General features: G+C 43.8%; 1 protein-coding gene across 5 annotated transcripts; it reads right to left on the minus strand.

Moving 5' to 3' along the window:
• Window positions 1-8865: 8865 nt before the first annotated feature.
• On the minus strand, window positions 8866-20377 carry LOC306801571 (gap junction beta-6 protein). Of its 5 annotated transcripts, none has more exons than XM_079304743.1 (3): window positions 20106-20377; window positions 19698-19724; window positions 8866-10696 (listed from the first exon to the last, which is right to left on the minus strand). In XM_079304743.1, exon 3 carries the CDS (start codon window positions 10672-10674, stop codon window positions 9883-9885), a length of 792 nt encoding a protein of 263 aa, XP_079160869.1. In that variant the 5' UTR covers window positions 10675-10696; window positions 19698-19724; window positions 20106-20377; the 3' UTR covers window positions 8866-9882. The 5 variants fall into 5 exon arrangements, with proteins under 5 accessions (XP_079160869.1, XP_079160868.1, XP_079160867.1 ...); XM_079304742.1 differs by having other exon boundaries at window positions 19645-19721; window positions 20106-20376; XM_079304741.1 differs by having other exon boundaries at window positions 19645-19724; window positions 20106-20376.
• Between the last annotated feature and the right edge of the window lie 394 nt (window positions 20378-20771).

Genomic DNA, 20771 nt, shown 5'->3' on the forward strand with positions numbered 1-20771 from the left:
CCAGAGCCTCTTATCTGTGCCAGGATGCTTCTCCTGGCAGACCACTTTTGCCCCATGCTGCTGTGTCTGATCTCAGCAGCAGCCACGGGCTTGCTGTCCCTGTGCTGCACACACCTCAATCCCTCTCCTCTCTCCAGCCTGTGCATACAGTGCCTTCTCAGTCTGGCACCCTGAAGAACTGGGATGTCTTTCCTGGTCAAGGCAGCACAGGGGAGCTGAGTGTTGGGCTGTCTTGGCACATAGCTAAGTGTGCAAACACAAAACGAATGGAAAAGTTATGCCCCAAATATGATGGGGTTTCAGAGAAAACTGAGAGGATGGGAAGAGAGGTAAATTTCAGGTCTTGGTGCTCCACAGGCTGTGAGGCTCCAAACCAAAATGAGCCCAGGAGGCATTCACAGTGGGGCTCACCTCTTGGGACCAGTGTGGGGAAGGAACACGGTGCTCCTGCTGGCATTTGCCTGGTATGGGCTGACTGATGTCCTGAGCTGTGCAGGGAATGTTGTCCAGACACCAGAAAAACGGGATTAAAACAGCCTTATAGTAACTCTGTACTTGTCTAGTTCGTGGAAAAACTGTAAAATAAATCTGGGCTAAACCACCCCAGGTGTTTTACTGCTAGATATTTTATCACTATGGGCAGTGTATAAGGCAAGGGTGCTCATAAATCACTTGTAGTAGTTTCTATTATTTCAAAAGAAATGGAATCTACTGGAAATTATTTGGTTTGACAGCATTTATGCAAAGCCACAAGGAAATTCCATTCAAGATCAGAACATGCAGTTTTCAGTTCCTGCCAGGGATTGCAATTGCTGTTGAAACACTGTATTTCCAAACTGCAACCCACAGCCCCAGGTGAGGTCATTCTCCCTTGTTCAAGACATGTTGCATTGTTGTGCAGCCCATTGTATGTCCTGAGAACAGGTATTTTGCCTGTCAGTCAGCAAAATTCACATGCATGTCTGTAACTTCAGAGACATGAAATAAAAAATATAAGGGCATAAAAAACCAAGATTGTTCATGCCCTTTCAGCCATGCATAGCTCCAGTTGGACTGGTTGATTGTATTAGCATCTCTTTTTCCTTTTGTGTGGCACTCAGTACACTTCCAGCACTACCCAGTAATGGAATAGCACTGCCTGCTGATGTGAAAATCACAGTATGATCTCTAAAAAATAGCTAAATTAATTATTATTTTTGATTTTGCTTATTTGACATGTGCTATCACAGAGTTGTGGCCACAGTCTAGTTTCAGGAATAAAACAGCTTGTGATCCCTTTGAAATTCCAGAGAGAAAAGGAAGAGATGGGAAAGGTCAAATGCTAAATACTCTCCAATTCGGCCTAGAAGTTACTGGCCAGATTTCTGAAATCCAGCACTTTCTGGAAAGCATTACATTTCTGTACCACAGCCCAGGACAGCTAGTGAGGCTTTGCGAGCTGTGCCAGTGGTGGGGGAGGCACTCTCACATCCCTCTCCTCAGGTTAGATGGAGATGTGGGTTTGAGCCCTGCAGTGTACAGGAATCACTTCAGCAACGTTTCAGTCCTCAGTGGTGGCCTCCACCCACTGAAAATTATAGTTAAACCTCAAAATAACAAATATTCAGGCTTTTGCTGTCAGTGTTGCTGGGCTTGGCTAGTGCTGAGAATCTACCCAATGTTCAAATTGATTTCTGACAGCTTACCAAAACAAGCTAAAATAATGTACCAAAGATTCAGATTAATGGAAATATATCTGCCACAGGATTTTTACAGGAATTTGTTAAGATAAATATAGAATTAATTTAGTGAATCAAAGCAGCCTTTCTGATGTAGGAAATGCTCAAGCAAGATCAGGTAGCCCTTACTCTTCAAGCATTCTTCAAGTCAAATACATCTCAAGTATGATCCAGGTGAATTTGGTTCTGCTTCAGATTTGCAGATTGTGATTTTTTTTTTCTAATATTCACCTCTTTTCATTGGTTAGTAAGTGTGCAAAAAAGTAAAACTTCTTCTTATCTTTCTAACAGATCCATATAAAACAATACATTTTCTGCTGGTTTTCAATAATGTTCAATAGCTGGCTATTCTAATAGTGGTCGATTGAATAATTCACCTTTGGTGAATGACACTGTAAAAATACCAGAAATGGGAAAGGAAAAAAAAAAAAAAGTGAGAATTTTAGCTTGCTGAGGACTAAATTAAATTGGTGAATTGTGTGTGAACCAGGTGATGTCACAAGACCGTTCGGGCCGAGGACACACAGGTACAGGTCGGTACTCCAGAGGCTGTGAAGTGTTCCCTTTGGTTGGTGATTAGCTGGTAGGATGTCTCTGACTGCCAAAACCTTTGATTGCTAATCAGAGGCTCCCTACACAGTGATAAAGGGGTTAGATAGGTTTTGGGATGTGGTCCAAGAGACTACTTAGGTACTTGTTAGGATTTAAACAGGTGTCAAGACACCTACACGGTTCAGAGCTGCAATAAAGGAATCCCCCATCCAGCTGCCACCCAACCCTCCAGGCACTGAAATTCACTGGATGGTTTCCACTGTCACCTAAAAGTTCACCCACATTTCCTCTCTGGTGTCACTGGAGGACCAGAGCGGGGGACAAGGGGTGTCTCCACATAACCCCATATAACTTCCATATCAACCCCACCTCGGTGCTGGGAAGAACAGGGGAAATACCAGAGGGAGAAAGCGTGGGTGGCACTTTGGCAAGTCGAGCTCTCCCTCCAGAGGAAACCCCAGCACGACTTTAATTTTTACAATAAGCAGTGGATAAACACAAAAACAAGCTTGGAATCAAGGTTATCCCTCTTGGCTGTGAGGAGGTAAAACTGAGTTATGTGTTATTCCCCTTTCATCTCTAATTCCTGTGAAGTAATAGGCAGGAAATGCAGTTCCAGGTTATCAGTTCCATGTGTCTGTGAACAAGTGGAGAAGTTACTGTCATTGATGCTGCTGTTTTTCCTTACAGTGAACAAGAAAAATGAAGGTGTTTCTGCTCATCACTTCTCACCTCTGCTGGCTGTGAACACACCTTCCAGCTCTGTGCCAGAAATCACTGTGTCTTTGGGAGCAGCCCCCTTAGCTCTCTGACCCCCAAGGACAGCTGAACCCGCCTCCCACTTGACAGCACAACTGGGTGATCAATTATTTATTTAATTAGCAACTTTTTTTCTTTATACATCTAAATATTTTTTGTTTTGCCTTTTTAAATTTTTTTTTCTTTTTTCTCTTTCACCTCAGGACATAGCTGAGCTGACTGAATTGCCTGCCTAGACAGTTCTTGTTCCTGAAGCTGTTCAGTCCACTGGAAACCAGAGAGTTGGACCAGGAGTTAAAAAATTTCCTTGAAATTTATTTTATTTTTTCACCTACCATAGTGTTACTGCTAGAAAGATCTTTCCCCAATGCGCCTTTTTTTCTTTTCTGATCCAAACAAATTCTCTCTCATAATCTAATGATTTTATCTTCTATCAGTCTCTTCTGCTGAAAATATCCCTTTAAACATAAGTAATTATAAGGGATGACAAAATAAAACTTGAGTTCGAAGTCCAGGTTTTAAAACATTTGCTGGGTATCCTACATTTTGCTACACTTATTCTGTGTCAATACAAAGTATTATTTTCATTATTCATCCAGTTGGAACTGTGGGATCAGAGCTGAGTTCAGCCCCATTTGGACAGTGGTGGTGTGGGAGACAAGAGTGTTCTGGCTCACTGGACAAGCCTTATCTGCTCTGGGAAACTTTGCAGGAACTGGTGAACTAGTTAAATTTTTACCAGATAAGAAAATGAAAACTGAGTAAATAACTGAATGTAGCAACTTTTTCTGATAGCCTCTGTTGGACGTTTCCAAACGTTATTTTTTTTTATTATCCTCAACTGAACACATAGCACATTGCCTACCAGGGCAATATTTTAATTAAACTCAAACCTAATAACAAGATTAAGTTCTCCCTCCTGTGTCACTCATATCTAGCTAAAACTCCAAGAGCCATTCCAGGTTCACTGTTGTGAACTTTAGCCCCAGGGACATACAGGGAGATTTACTTGGGCTGCAGGGTTTACAATTTGCTTTTCTTTTCAGACTTTCCACATATGTTAGGTAGCATCAAAGGGCTCTTTTTTGAGGCCACCATCGTGCTTTATATGGTGTCATCATTGTTTAATACTTGGCTAAATTTCCCAGATGTCCCAAAGACATCACTGAGATGGGTCACTGGAGTGAGATGTGCATCATGTAAATTATGACAAGGGGATGGTGGTATAAAATACTGGGAGAAATTAGATTAACCAGGACTCCACTGTGGTTTTGCTGATATAGAAAGGCTGCACCATGTTGCTCTGGATTGTTAGGAGCAGAACCAGCTTTGCCTCTGGGTCTGGGGGAAGTGAAGTATAGCCTGACTGCCATGGACTGAGAGTCCTGAGAGTCCATCACTGCTGGCAGCAGGTGGGCACAGCCTGAACTGGGAATTCTGTATCCAGTGTGGAGATCTGCTGCCAGCAGGTAATGGCCGCTGGGTGAAATGGGACCTGATGTTGCAAAAAGGGAGTGCAGAAAGCATCTGGGTGATATTGCAGTGTTTTAAGGAGTTACACCCTTCCTAAGGGCCTGGCCCAAGCCTGCTTGGAATCAACAGGGATTTGCTGAGTGACAATGAGGAGCTTTGGATGTGGCCCTGAAATATCTGCAAGCTTGCAGAAAGGGCCCAGGTGATGCTCACAGCACCAGTGGGTGTGGGCAGGCTAAGGTGCAAATTCTGGCACCGATGGATGTCCCGGTGGCTCAGGCAGGTGGTAGCCAGTGGTGACAAGGTGCAGGGAGGGGCGCTCCTGTCCCTACCAGGGATGAAACAGGGTGCTGACTGGGCCCTTGCTGCAACTTGATGGCTGAGTCAGGGCTCTGCAAGAACCTCTCCCTGTCTTTCCCTCCCACAGACCCACCTGGCCATGGCTTTGCGTGTCAGTCACAGCACAGGGCGGTTTCAAACCATATGACCCTTAATTTGAGCCACTGAGATTATGTCAGGTGGTTAGAACATAGTGCTAATAACACCAAGGTGGTGTGTTTGATCCCCATAGGGGCCATTCACATAAGACTTGGACTTCATGGTCGTTGCAAGTCTCTTCCAACTCAGAATATTCTGTAATATCTCCACCAGTGATATGATATCTACACAGTGGATCAAGTGCACCCTCAACAAGTTTTCAAATGGCACACCTGAGGGACCTGGACAAGCTCAAGAAGTGGGCCCATGGGAACCTCACAAGGTTCAACAAAGCCAAATGCAAGGTGCTTGCTGCACCTGGCTCAGAGCAACCCTAAGTATTGATAGGATGAAGGAATTGAGAGCAGCCCTGCAGAGGACTTGGTGGTGCTGGTGGCTGAGAGGCTGCCAGTGTGCACTCACAGCCCAGAAAGCCAAACATGTCCTGGGCTACATCCAGTGTTGGGCAGCAGGGCCAGGGACGGGATTCTGCCCCTCTGCTCTGCTGAGAACCCACCTGCAGGGCTGCATCAGCTCTGAAGTTTTCAGAACAGCAAAGGTGTGGACTTCTTAGAGTGGGTCCAGAGAAGGGCCAAAAAAGTGATCAGAGGTCTCTCCTGTCATGACAGGCTGAGAGAACTAAGGTTGCTCAGCCTGAAGAAGGGTCTCTCCAAGGAGACATTTTTGCAGCTTTTTAGCATTTAAAAGGAGCTTATAAGACAGACGGTGATGAACTTTTTAGCAGGGTCTTCTACAATAGGACAAGGGTAATGGTTTTAAACTAAAGGAAAATGGATTCAGACTAGGTAGAAATGAGGATGACGTTTTTTACAAGGGTGGTGAAATACTGGAACAGGCTGCTCAGAGAGTTGGTAGATGCCCCATCACTAGAAAGATTCAGGGTCACATTGGATGGGACTCTGAGCAACCTGATCTAGATGAAGATACCCCTGCTCATTGCAAGGGTGTTGTACTAGATGACCTCACAAGGTCTCTTCCAACCCAAACTATTCCATGAAATAGATTTATTTCACAAGATTGTAATATAGCTTTGGTTCAGTAAAGGGAATACAGATAACAGTGGCAATAGAAAAATATACCAGGCAGTTAGGAGCAGAGCTCTGCCTTGTATTGGCTACGGCAGCGCTTCCCAGCACGTTCTGGCAGGGCAAGGGAAGGTGAGGCACTGGGCTGACACAACACACACCATGAAAAAGGCTGGGGAGCCAAAGTGACTAACCTGGCAGCAAAGAGCTCATGGCTGCAGCACCTGGTGTAGGGGAGACAGCCTGACTGTGCAAAAGGAGGAGAGCAGGTTCAGACCATCCCACAGCTGGTCTCACTTGCTTTTAGATCTCTGGCATACAGAGTTGCTGGGCCGGCCTATGTCAATGGAAAAAACAGAGTCAAAGCTGCAATAGGGCTGGGCTGAGAGGAAGAGAGGATAGAGAAGGGTGTGCAGTAGTGCTGGAGTCAAGGGCTTGGTGCCTAACAGGAATAGAGTCCAGCAGCCAGTGCTACTGCACTGGTTGGCAGTCAGGGCTCCTGCCTATTTGCAAGGACAGCAAGACAAGAAGGTGGGAGGGGATGCAGGGAATTCACAGAGCTTTTCTAGAGGCTCTGATTAATCATTTGGCATCAATACCAATTTAAGCAATCTCTGCCCCAGGCATAACAAAGAAGAAATCACAGGGTGGAGAACTGCAGCAGGGATGGGCAAAGACAGTTGAGCCACCTGCCATCAGAGAAAACTGGCTGGACTACCGTGGGATGATGGTGGTGCAAGTACAGTACAAACCGGCCACCAGTAGGTCAGAGTTAGAGGGCTGGGGAGACCCTCTCCTGGAGGGGTGGCTGCAGGGCAGGAGCAAGGGCAAGCACAGAGAATGTCTGGGGCCAGTTGTGCTTTGCAGTTCGGGAAGGGACAGGAAGTTGGAAACCAAGAAAAGCAGCTTGGCTTTTCCCTGCAGAAAGGGTTAACTACAACCCTATTAAACACAACTGCCTCCTCTGCTGAAGCCACAAAATGCAAGCTGACTTGGAGAAAGAAATCACTACAGCTGCCATTTCATCATGATGCCATCTACTAGGAACAATTTAAAGAGGGTACTGAAACTGTCAGGGACTTTAGCTTGGCAGTAACAGAAGCTAGGGATACTTCAGAGGAGAGTGTTCACAATGAGGGTTGTACACAGAAAGAGAAAAAATATTTCAGCCAACACATCAGTCACAGCTGGTCTTGCCTGCTGAGATGATCAATAGCTTGGTGTTAGTGCTTGGATCAGCTCTGGCTCCTTGATTTGCAGCTGCCCTTGGTGCAGATTGGACAGGGACTGGCACATTTGTTCCCAGCCCATCTGGCTGCCAGGACACCACAGCAACAGGGCAGTGTTGCCAGCCTGCACCTTACCAGGTTCTGCTACACTCAGGAAACATCCAGCCAACCCAAATCCATTTACAGCACGGCCACACACAGAGTTGTGCTGGCATACAAAGGACTGCAGAGAACCGATTTCTTCATTGAAACTTTGCCCACTTACCCAGGATGAAAAGAAAAACAGCCATGGAATTGATGTTCTAGAAAAAACTATCTGCTGGAATAAAACTTGCGAGCAGAAAAACCACTGAGAGCTAACATCATATCCCTATCTGGGGTTTTGCAGGCCTGCATTTTTATCATAGATCAAGAAAAACTACCCCTCCTCCATTTGAGGAAAACATATCTACTTCAAGGTGTTTCACAGGGTTATTGGCATTCAGCATAGGACTATTTCAAATTGTTCACTAAGGAGGTAAGACACAATCAAGCATAATTATTAACTGATTTCCATTCATATTCACTATATGGTATGTGATCCACAAATGTCCCAGACAAAAGTCAAGTCTCAAGTTGTTCCATCAAACATAAGGCTGGAAGAGGAGTAGCTGTATCCCCACACCCTGGACCACTCTGCTTGTGCCCCTGGGCAGAATGAGGAGGTGATCCAGTGAGGTACAGCCTGAGCACCTACCTTCCTGACCCAAAGGGAACAGCTTCCTTAAATCTGCAGAGAGAATAATATGCACTAATATACTATAGTTGTGCATACTTTTTCCTCGAGCTTGCTGGTAGACACATTCAGAAGACTAGCAGCAATTTCTTTTCACAACAGTGATTAAAAAAGAAAATGTGCTGTGAAGGCAGGAAAGATCAGGAGTGTGCCAGTGGAAGAGAATAGATAAATGACAGGGCTCAGCTCAGGCCCTCATGCAGGGACAGAGCTGACTCTAGGTATTTTCTCTCCTGTTGCTTGTGCCTGCTCTCTGTTAGGCTTTTGCTAGTCACAAGTAAATCAACAAACCCACCCAAGCTCTCCTACAGCAGGGACACACACAGAGCTGTGGCAGCACCTGTAAAAAGTGTGATACAACAGTATGAGGCACTCTGCAATATCTGCTCCTAAGGATACCTGCTCTTTGTTCTGCACCTTGGAAGAGTAGTCCCAATATGCAAAAACAGTGAGGCTAATCCATTTGTAAAAAGACAACAAACAAACCCCCAAAACTTAGCTCTACCCAGGTTGTTGCATGCATGGTGGTGAGAAGTGGCCCAAAACAGGAAGCACACAAAACAATACAGCTGTTTTGCACTGCACCCACCTCCAACTTTCAGGATCCCCTGTGCTTTCAAAAGCACACCCCTCCCACAGGCATACTGCCATGCACCCAGAGTTACCTGTGTATCTCCATTATAGTATGGACAACAGAATTAGGGGACCAGTGCCCTGGATGGGAATGAGGAATGTCTAGGGGTTATGTGCACTTTGGATGTAGAGTCTGTATTTGAAAAAGTTTTTTGTAAGCTCCTACTTAAAATCTTGCCTAGCATTCACATATAGACTCTCACTTCACTAAGAAAGGTAAAAGTGTTTGCCTTTTATTCAGAAGACTTGCTCCATTTCCAGTAATACTTTTCCATGTCTTTGAAACCAGACAAATTCTGGTGTCATAACAGCACCATCAGTCTACTACCAAAAAAAAGCAAACAAATCAAAGCCAAAAAAGTTCCATGATGTGATACAGCAGAAAGAAAGAAATACAGCTAATACATTAGAGAAATAAACATCTACATAAACATATGAAAGTGGCTATAAAACTGGCAGTATGCAATTAAAGAGATTGGTAAAATTACCAGGTCTGCTAGGTGTTTAAACAAGTCTACACAGGCTGTAACTATACTCTTGTGCTGTTTTTAGGCATGTGTTTGCACTCAGAATCTAGCTACCTCAATTATCCACACTGGTGGGCCTTCACACAGTTCTCCTACAGCCAGCAGTGTGTATGCAAGCGTCTCAAGCTACCTGCCCAGACTCAAGCAGCACTTGCAAAGCTGTGAAGATGTATGTAGCCTATTGCTGTTCTCTTCCCTATGAATATGGTATTACAGGGTTCATCTGCATATGCCTGGTTAAGAAATAAAACAGTCAGTTGTGTACTGTAACACCTTAAGTAACATGGAATCTTAGATCTTAGAAAAATACTTTAATCATCAGTTCACAAGTAAAAACTAACACTATTACAAAACATCTTGTAATACTAGAATAGCTAGCTTGAAAGAGTTTTGTTCTTATTGCTGTTGCATTTAGTTTTCAGGAGCTGTGTCAGCATGAAGGTAGCAGTGGGCTTCCCACTTGTCATAGTCAGCTTGTAAGGCTACTCATAGGAAAGTGTATCTTCCTACTTAATCCTCGTGCAATTTTCACATGTTTAGGCTGCCCTGACTTTTCCCAGACGTGTACATACTTGACATCTGACACTATGCATCCAAATCTCACCCAACTTTGTTTCATACAACAAATTTCATTTGCAGCCTTTAAATAAAATATTCACTCCAAAAAGAGTGAACATCAGCATTGACACCACCTTAGCTACTTGAAAACCCTATAACTGTGTTCTGGCAGCTATCAGATATTAACTCGTTCATTTCATTTTGTTTGGTTTCTTCCTTATTCTCATGGTTGGGCTGCTGTTTTGAATTTCCAGCTTTTTTAGACCTTCTGAGGAAAAACTTTGTCAGTAAGTAACATAACTCGGCCACATTTAAAAGAATGCAAATGCTGGACACAGCAATCATGAAAATAGTGAACACCGTCTTTTCAGTAGGTCGGGAAACAAAGCAGTCTACAGTGTTGGGGCAGGGCCAGGCATTACACTTCATTAAACGAGGCATTCGGAACCCATCGTACATGAAATAAAACGCGTACATGAAGACAGCTTCAAAGATCAGTCTGAAAAAGATGCTGCTGGTGTATGTCCACCACAAGGAGCCCTCAATACGAAACCTCTGTTTCCTGATTTCCTCGATGTCCTTGAATTCACATTTCTGGTCTCCTTTTCTGAACTGCCTTTTCTTCTCGTGCCTCCTGTAAGCCACATGCATGGCCACCAGCAGCGCAGGTGTGGAGACAAAGATCAGCTGCAGGGCCCAGAGTCTGATGTGAGAGATGGGGAAAAAGTGGTCATAGCAAACATTTCTGCAGCCAGGCTGTAGCGTGTTGCAGACAAAGTCATCTTGTTCATCTCCCCAGACTCTCTCTGCAGCCACAACCAGGATCATGATACGGAAGATGAAGAGGACAGTGAGCCATATCTTCCCGATACTGGTGGAGTGCTTATTTACACCTCCTAAAATAGTATGCAGAGCTCCCCAATCCATTGTCTTGTTTCAATCCTCTGCCCTAAGACAAGACAAATAAACAAAACTAAGATTAATAAAGACAGGAAACAAATACCAGCAAGCATGTAATTTAAAATAAAGGCAGTATCATAATTGTGGCACATCCACGGGCTGTGGTAACATTTTGTGGACACAGTGGACTTACCTACAAGTAGTCATAAATGACAACCTAATCACATGTCAGCAGATAATATTTCATACTGGATTACACACATGGCACCACATTCATTTCACTCCTAGGTGTATTTCCCAATGCCACATTAAGTAAGAAAGACAGATGGGAAAACAATGAACGCAGCCTTAAATGAAAAGACAGAATTTCTAGTAGCCTGGTAGCAGTAACAAAATAGTAGATATCAGCCAAAAATAAGGCAGATGCTATGTTAAAAAATAATGTGTTAGATAGAATTCCTACATAAGTCAAGGCCAATTGGTTTATCGTTATCTTGAGAGTGCAAATAATGATTTGAGTACACTCCAGCAATAAATACAGACCTTGAGTAACTGCTGTTGATACTCTGCACCTTCCATGAGAAGGTCTGAACAACCTATATTAACCAGTTTGAAAAGTGTGACTGCATTCTTAGTCCAAGCCAACTCCATAGTAGTTTAAAGCAATGAAGGTAAAATCTTTGTCATCATCCATCTAGAGCTGAATGTTTAAAATCAGTGTTTATGATTCATACCAAAATAGCTTTTCTTTCCACTAACTACAAAAAGGATAAAGACTCCTTCATTGTGAATGCCTGCCAGATTGGGTTCCCCCCCCCCCACCAATAACACAGACTTCATTAGTCATAGATTAGGGGAGCTATTTCAGAGGCTGGGAGAGTGCTAGAGTCAACATTTGAAGAGCTCAGACAGCCCAGCAGTAGCTCAGACTTTTTCAACAGAAGAATATAGTTTCCAGCAGGTGAGTTTCAAAGTACTACAACTAACAACTTAAGGATTTCACCTCTTGGCCTCCTCAGGAACACTACAATTGTCTGGGTTTTCACAGCTTCCACAAACAGATTTTCACAGAGAGCATTCAGAGGCATTTCAGCCCATCTCCCTCCACCCCTCCACTTCAGATGGATTTACACAAAATTGGTTTGCAAGCTACTGTGTATTCAACAAAATGGCATTTCTTGTGTCATCAGCCAGGGCTCTCTAAGAGGGCTCACAGATCTCTTGGCTATGAAATTGCTCAGGAAGGTTATTTCATAACTTTGTTAATTTGTTTGTATCTCAGAGCTCATATCTCTTTCACATTTACAGCACAAGTGCAATAAGCAAAACCATATTTTCAAAGTTGCTTTAAAGAGCACCTACTGGCAAAAAGGTGGTCATATCACAAGGTTTTCCTGACCCTGAAATGGATCACACTGCATGAGGAAGAAAATGATGACACTTCTGTAGTTGTCTTCCACGTCACACCCCCATTCTGAGTAAAGCCAAAAATCTTCCTTGTTTACAGTGAGTTACATATAATCAGTAGACCACATACTTTGACTGAGTATCAAAGTACACAACAGCTCACAGAAAATGAAGACACAACTGTTACGCAACATAATGGTATCTTTTCCTTGAGTTACTGGGATTTAAATGTAATCTCCCTTCACTAGTCCCATAAACTACATTTCCCTCAGATGTTGCTGATTGACTGTGTGGGGTTATACTCCAGGAGTTGAAAACCAAGGGGGAGATCCAAGATCTCCTTCAGATTGGAGAGAACTTTTCCTGAGCCTCCTTCAGGATGTACAATCTATGGGCTATTTCTGCTGTATGTGACTGAAAACAGTCCTGAAACAGACTTAGCTTGCTATCCTGCTAGGTTATTTTTTCCAGGAAGAAATATTCTTCTTTTCATTAGCAAACAGTTACAGGGAGTCTTTGTAGGTTAACAACCCTATGAGGACACAGCAAAGACCCTTAATACCAGAGATCCTTACTAAATATATAAGTTGGATTTTTAACCGTTTCCACCCCTTTTTCTGTCATCTGATTGATTAAAATTCTTTCAGAATTTGCCGTGGCAATTATTGCATTGTTAAACAGAGGGACAGTTACAACTCTTTTGTGTTCTGTTACTATTGCACACATATGACAATTACAGTACTTCTGAAGAGACAGTAATTACAGTACTTATAAAATGACCACAACTAAGTATTAAGACTAGAAATTCTTATGAGCATTTGAAAATAAACCCTATAGAAGACTGGCACAATGCAAACCATGGTATTACACATATTATCCACCTATCCTGTAACTCCACCAGAGTCCTTACTTTCTTCTCATCATTCCATCTTCTCCCTACCTGTCAACCATCTTTGAGTGCAGGGTGTGAAGTGAAACCTGTGTATCTGCTCCTCATAAGCCCTATTTCTCAGCTTCACATCTCACTGCACATTGATGGCGCTGCCATTTTGTTATAATTTCACATGGATTTGTTTCCTCCTCCCTGTGCCTATTCAAAATACAAGCTCCCTGGTGTGCAGCTAGCTGAAGAAGCTCCCTTAGTCCTGTTTTCTCCTAAGGTCACGCTACAGTTCATCTCCTGTGACTTTGTGAAGGCACATTATAAAACAGGTGACTTGTCCATAAGTTCTTCCCAGTACTAGTAGGTTTTGGTTTAGTTTCTTTAAATCTGATCCATTTTATCAATCTGTTTAACAGCACACACCCACAGACCATCTGAAAAGGACAGCTTCATTTTAAACCTTCCCCCCCCCCCCCCCCAAAAAAAAACCAACCCCACAAACAACAAAACAACAAACACCCCAGGCTGCAAATGGCAAAGCATGGGTAAGAATGAGCAGTCAGGGGGAAAGAGGGGTTGGCAAAGCTTTAATGCTGAAAATTATACACACTCCTCTTCATCTGACTTGCTCCATCTTCTCTCAGAGTATATTGTGCTTGTTAAGCCAAAAAACTGTGCATCAATTCTAGCAAAGACATGTCTGTATCTGGATCAAGAAAGAAGCCACCACACTCTGAAGAGGCAGTCTTTTGCCTAGAATTTCCTGGTGACATCTCCTCTCCTGTCCAAAAAAAGGAATGTCTTTCATATCTGACAAAATATCTTTCATATCTGCCCAAATACTCCTCCCTTCACCCTTCCCATGTATCTTACCCAATCTTCCAGCTATATCTTCAGCTCCTCCTGCCACCATCCACGGTTCTTCCCACTGCTAAGTCACCAACTAGCAAGTCACCAACCTTTGCCCCTTCTTGCTCACTGCCTCTCAGGCTTATTTTGATGTTGGATGAGAGTCATATGACTTCTGGACTACTTGAGTGCTACAGGCACTGATCAGATACCAGTGAAGTCTCACTCTCTTCTCTCTGAAAGGTGACACATCCAAGACTGTAGTGCCATATCCAGGCAGCCTGAATGCCATCCAAATACTCTGTCCACAGTGTTTCCTACTAGCTGGGTTTAAACAGTACTCAGTGCAACTTAGAGGAGCCAATGAAGGCAATTCAGACACTGCCAAAGCATCCACTCCTCTCCAACAAACGGACACGGGGATCCAAGCAGAATTTTAGTTAGCCAAGTATGGCTCTTCACACTACTAAAGCCACCAGTGCAGACCACTCCAACTAAACACACCTGCAGTGATGTGATGGCTCATTTACTCTTTACTCACTCAAAAGCTAGGACCTAGATCACAAGTTATATCTTTGTTTCAAATACTTGCTTTCCTTTTCACTAGCAAGTAAAATATTAACTATTCTGCTGACCAAAGGAGAAGAAAGCAGGAAAATTACACCTCTTTAATGGTTAAGTCCTATTTTTATAGAGCCAGTCCAGATACTATTTTGATGTGGGCAAATCCTGCCAAATGCTTACAGAAATAACAGTATGTAGACAGCCAAGGACTTATCTAGCTTGCTGGTAAAGAACACTACAAGAACACATTAAAGACATGAAAGCTTAGGTAAATTATGGAGAAAAAACGTAAAGTGGAATGAGAATAGGGATTAGCTATAAAGGAAGAAACAGAACAGAAGACAGCTGAAGTTGTGAGGTTGAGTAACTAAGCATTTAGAATAACTTCTAACAGGGGCGTGCATTAAGTGTTAAATTCTCCTTCACAAAAATTGCATCTAGGCATGAAAATAAGCTTTTCCAAACCTCCACATAGATACCTGTTCTACTACCAGCAGCACCTTCCATTTCAATAATTAGATGACCAGAGTGGGATATGGTTGTTACAGTTAACAATTAAAAACAACCATAAAAGATCACAACGCTTAACTGAAAGGTTAAGTGACAAGGGAAACAGTTCTGTATAATCACACTACATAGACACATAAGCAGGTGTTTCATTTGGGGGTTGTTTTTTTTTGTTGTTGGCTTGTTTGTTTTTTTTTTCCACTAGTAAACTAGACAGCAGCAAGGCAAGAACTACAGCTTAACTCCTTCTGTAGTTCCACAGCTTATGGGCAGTATTTTGAGCTCTGTGCTGCCATGGCTAGACTGCCTTCCAGTTTAAAGCTAGCTCCTGTAAGCCTACATTAAACCAGAACTTCAGCACAGTGCATACACCCAGTGAAAATCCCTGCAATCCACAACACCGAGGACAATCATCACTGAGCTCCCCTGTTTACAAGTGCAGCTGGCTTGTTAACAGACACCATTTTCCTTTGTTAGAGACTGTTATACTGGAAACTCATTACTCAGTGGCTAAATCCACAGCTGGAATACAGTGAAGGTGTAAAAACAATAGAAGATACATCTGTCACATACATATATAGTGCTTGTACGATAGCAAAATAAAAAAGTAGTCATAAGCAAATATTACAGTATCTGCTTATGCTATAGGAACATCTAGGAGTTCCATTCAAGAAGAGGTCCACAGACCCCCAATTCATGCATAAATTCCGACTAAGATTATACCCTTCTCACCTTCAATTTGAATACCAATTTATTTAATATACTGGATCTACACAAATTCAGAGGATGTCACAATGACTCCACTTCTATCAGAATTTTAGTGTACAGTGTACCAGGAGATACCAGTTTGGTGTGACATCCCACCACTTTCAGCAATGCCTCCGGATACTGATAAAGGATCAGCTGACTGCCAAGACAGAAGTCACTTTATCCTATGTGGGAATGTGTTAACCAAGATAATATTTAAGCAAAAGCCACTGGTCTCAAGTGTCCCTGCCTACCCTCCAAGTTGGGGACAAAGATAACTCACATACCCTAGAGTGGCAGTTTAATGCAGAACTTTTGCCATAGAAAAGCTTCAGAACAGCTAAACAGACGCAAAGTCATTACCAAAATTATTTTGAGCCAGCTTAGCACAAGAAGTACTGCTGCATGTTGAGGCCCAACATGCATTGAAATGTGCTGCTGACACAATGTTCCCTTCAGGTGTTGATCTCAACAGCTGCACTGGAGCAGTGGCTTGTAGGGGGAGCTGATAACCAGCATCGAGGTGTCCTACAGCTGCATAATGTTGTGTCATTACTCAGATTGGAAGAACACACTAGTCTGGGTTTCAGCAGTTTTGCATCAGGATGCCTCCATCCCACCAACCTGGCATCTAGTTCACAGCAAGCACTCAATTGCCAGTGTGTAGATCTTGTTATTCCTACTGCAGAGTTAGTTTTGATGCTGTACTACAAGAACAGCAGCACTGTCAAGGCTGAAGCAAGGAAGCTTCCAATAAATACAGATTAACATCTTCCAAAATACAGCACCCTTTTATTTCACCAAGAGAAGCTGGTACACAGACTACATCAGTCACTTGCTAGCTTGCTCAGACTTCCTACCTAATTTGTCAGTCTGCTCCATGCCTCAGTTTCCCAGACATTAAACTAGAGATAACAAAAATCTCACCATCTCACAGGGCTGTTCTCCTGAAATGCTCCACTGCAATTACCAGCTTCACAGGCTAAATCAACCAAGACAGGTAAGTAACAGTTCGAAGCTGGAAGCACAGAGCTTGAATTCAATCATCCAGGATATTTCTGACACCTGAAAAAGAATTCAGCTCCCTACATTGCTATAGCTTCAATGCAGAGTTCAAAATGCAGAGTTCAAAATGCAAGAAGACAAAGCTTTGAACTTAGACCTTGGCAAGTAAAATCCTTTAATAGGTAGCTTCCAGCTATTTTAATTTTACAGCAGTATATTAAAAACTTCAAGGAGCATGCAGTTAGAAGACTCTGGAATATCAACAACTCTACTTCTTTCCTAAAAAGCTGAGAAAGATCAAAGGAGCAGTCTAACAACCACAAAATGCCTGTGCAATTCTCTCTAGTAGCTCTTAAACTTTGTTCTGAACACCTATCTCGAGATCAGAGTGGAAACTGGAGAGGAGAAGAGCCTTGACAGAGAGATTACAGTATATCTGATTTGACACAGGAACAGACAAAGACTAATCGGGAACAGGAAACCTCTGACAGTTGCAGGTCTGAACACTGCAAGCTTTGTTCTTTGCTTCTACTCAAGTTTAGGAAAACAGGAGGCATTCTCTGCTCTAATTAAATCCAGCATGAAATCCAGAGCAACCCAACAGATTAGAACCCAATTTGTATGTAGTTAAACGTTATTAAAAAATTATGCTACTTAAATATCAAGAGCATTTATGGGTTCAGTTTCTGTCCACAACGACACCCTTTTATGACTGTCCCATATTTATGCCCTCACATAAGTTTTAAGTCATTTTCCAAGGATGCTTAGAATCCATACCTGTTTAACTGGAGATTATTATCCTCCAGAACATATCTGCACAAAATTCATTCTACTCATACAGAACAGGAAATCAGAGGTCACACTTGAAGGAATAACAAGATAGCACAAGTCCTACTAGAGTTTAGCCTGTCTCAGCCATTTTCCCCTGTAAACCTTTCCTTCAAAGTGTGCTTAACGCATCTTATTTTGGAAGAAAGCTGAATTCCTGAGGACTGTGCCACCACTGATACAAGTGTCATATTTCCTGTATCTTAAAGAAGGTTTTAGAGATACTGTGCTGTGCTTCTGGTCATCAAAGTAACTTTTTAGTTATGACTTTTTTATATTGCTTTTAATTTTTTTTGAAGCCTGTCACCTAATTCCTATTTTCATCCCCCTACACCTGAGCAAATGTCTACATCCCCTCTACAAGACTCTCCTCTACAATCAACAAGCCCCTGTCTTTTCACACACAGAGCGCCTAATCTTTTGGAAACACTAATTAAACTTAAAAACACAGTAACATTTTACACTGCACTGCAGTCTTCCTTTGAGCATATACTTTATTATTTCATTCATCAAGAGTAAAGTTAAAAGCAACTTTTCCTTTCTAAAACTCTATTACAGGAAGAAAGGCAGGTGTGTGACAAGGAACAGAATCATTTCAACATTCTTTTATCAGCTAATAGGAGATGTGCGTCTCTTTTTCCACATTCTTGCTGTTTTGACAGCATACTATCTCACCTCATATCATCACTTCAAGCTCTTCCTTACACAAACTGATGTTTAGCCAGGCAAGAGTCACAGTTCTCCTTCCAGATACCTCATCAGTCATCATTAAATAACAATTAAAATCAGCAAGGAACAGACCAAGGGAAAACATCAGAAGAAAAAAACATCTTCAACCCATGTTCCTCTTTCACACAGCATCTGGGAGCACAGATTTAGCTGGAACTGTTCACAAGAAACAACCTGTAAAAGCATCCTCATTACTCTCAAGTACCCACGAGGTTATGCAGTTACTGTTATGAACTCATATGTATAACTCAAAGTGCTGTTATTTTTCCAGCTACTAAGATAGTCTGCTATACATTTTTATATGTACAATTACTTTTTTTCCCCCCCCACAAATAAATGCCCAAATAAACTGCCTGGGTTGTGCATAAAGGGATGCACAACAACAATACCATCAGAGACCCAGCTTCAGCAAATTGAGAAAACTGGCCCTGTCAGGACAAAAATCAATTCCTCCAGAGAAACATACTAATTCATGGGGTTTTACTGTTCCATTTTTAAGCTCTGAAATATGTAATCCTATCAATTATGAGACTGACAGTTCTGGGGATCATCTGAAGTCTCCTAGAAAGCCTGACACATGCAGGACAGATGCAATAAAAACTCCACCAGAAAATTTACATTGCAGTGGAAGTACCACCTTCTTCCAGGCTGAGGCTTGTCCCACCATTGCCTTGTTCTCTAAGACAGAGCAAACCCAATCACATGCACATCCTTTTGCCAACTGTCCTTTCTCTGGGGCTCTTCAAAGGATGTAGCTGGCAAGTAGGTTGCCAGGCTAAGCAGTGGAGGCCAGGAAACGTTAAAGATTACATAACTCCTTTAACAAAATTAAGGATGAAAATATATTTCATTCTGCTTTTGACTCAGTGTACACACATACACTGTGGTGATCCCAAACCAAACCCGGACCCAAACCCTCGCAGTATTTCACACAGGACACAGCCATTAATCAAAGTTATAAAATCTGGGTTTAAAAGAGCATTCCTAAGACAAAAGGCCACTTTCTTCTTGCAACCCTCTGCCTGTTGTTTCAAGAATATTTCCAAGCTACATGGTGAAAACAAATGGGGCACAAGACAAAGAAACAATTTCCTCTGTTGAAAGCAGAGGAGAGATTGTTCAACATGAGAGACTGTGAAAGCAACTCCCAATCTAGGAAAGCCTGATTACAGAAAAGCCAGAACATGCCCAGATACTAGCTAGTGCCAGGAGCTAAACAAGAACTCCTGCCCTTACCCCAGCAGTCCTTCGTGTTTTATTTAAGGTCTTAAGTACTCATTCTTTGTGCGATCTTATCCAGCCCCGATACTCAAAAATACATTTGTTTCTGACTCACACCTCATTTCCTATTCCCCCTGTAATTCTAAGGAATGTTTCCAGTGTGTGATCAGACACTTACAGGACCTGTCAGTTTTACTGATGCAAGCTGTTTACCTTCCCGCAGCTCTCCTAACATCTGTAGGCGTGTCGCAAATTACCTGTAATTGCCGGAACCTTGATTTTGCTCGGTGTCGTGGCTGGCCGTACGTACCTCACATAACGCGCTTACAGAGAGCTGCTGGGAGGTGAATAAAGATTTCGCTGTAAATTAAACGCGTTAAACAGAGAGATAGAGCATTCCCAAACAAAACTGCTCGCGGGGTTCTATGACGCTCCAGCTGGTGACGGGAAGCGGAGAGCGCCCGTGCCGAGCAGGGCGAATCCTGCCGGGGCAGGGCGGGCAGCGCTCACGGCGGCTCCGCGCCCGGCCCCGCTGCCTCCCCGGCGGGCAGTGCCGCCAGAGCTCCGGGCAGCGCTGCCCCGGCCCCGGCCCCGCGCTGGAGCGCAACAAGTGCGGCCTCAGCTGCCCGGGGGCACCTGCCCCGCCGCGCCCCTTCCCTTCCTTCCCTCCGTCCTTCCCTCCGTCCGGCCTGCCTTCCCTGCCCGCCGCGCCCCTCACCTGCCTCAGCGGCGGCCGCTGCTGAGGGGCGGGCACCCCGCCGGCAGCTCCCGGCGCCGCGGCCGGGCTGCGCCGATCAGCGTGGCTCCGCCGCTGCCTGCCGAGCGGGCGGCCCTAATCTCGCCGCCCCGGAGCTTTAAGGTCCCTCCCCGTTCACCTGCCGCCGCTTTTAACCCGCCCCTGGCCCGTCCCCGCCCGCGCCCCGCTGCTCCGGCCGCCCGCGGACCCGGGGCGGGGCCCGGCCCATCCCCGCCGCTGTGCCCCGTGCAGGGGGCCGCGGGCAGAGGGGCTTCGAGATGAGAGGAGAGAGCCAAAATAAGGGGTGGGAAGGGCTTGGTTTGGGGTTGCAGGAGGAGACCCTGAGGGGAAGGGAGATCAAGGTAGCAGCAGATACGTGGGGGTGTTTCAGGGGAAACGCATATCTGTTTAAGATAACAGGGTTGTGATTCCCTCTTGAGGAATCCAGGTATTCAGAAGGGCCTTGGGACAGAAAAAAGCCAGGTCTTTTCTCCTGGAAATCATTAAAAGAGTTACTGGCCAGTAACTCTGAGTAGTTTCTGGCTTTCTGAGGTTTGTTTTCCAAGTGCGATTGAAATGCTACAGCAGTGCCCTGCAGACTCGCAGGCTTTCACGGAGCTGTGCGTATTTGCCAGTGCAAAGACCTAT

Source organism: Erithacus rubecula (assembly GCF_903797595.1).
Source record: "Erithacus rubecula genome assembly, chromosome: 1".
NCBI lineage: Eukaryota > Metazoa > Chordata > Aves > Passeriformes > Muscicapidae > Erithacus > Erithacus rubecula.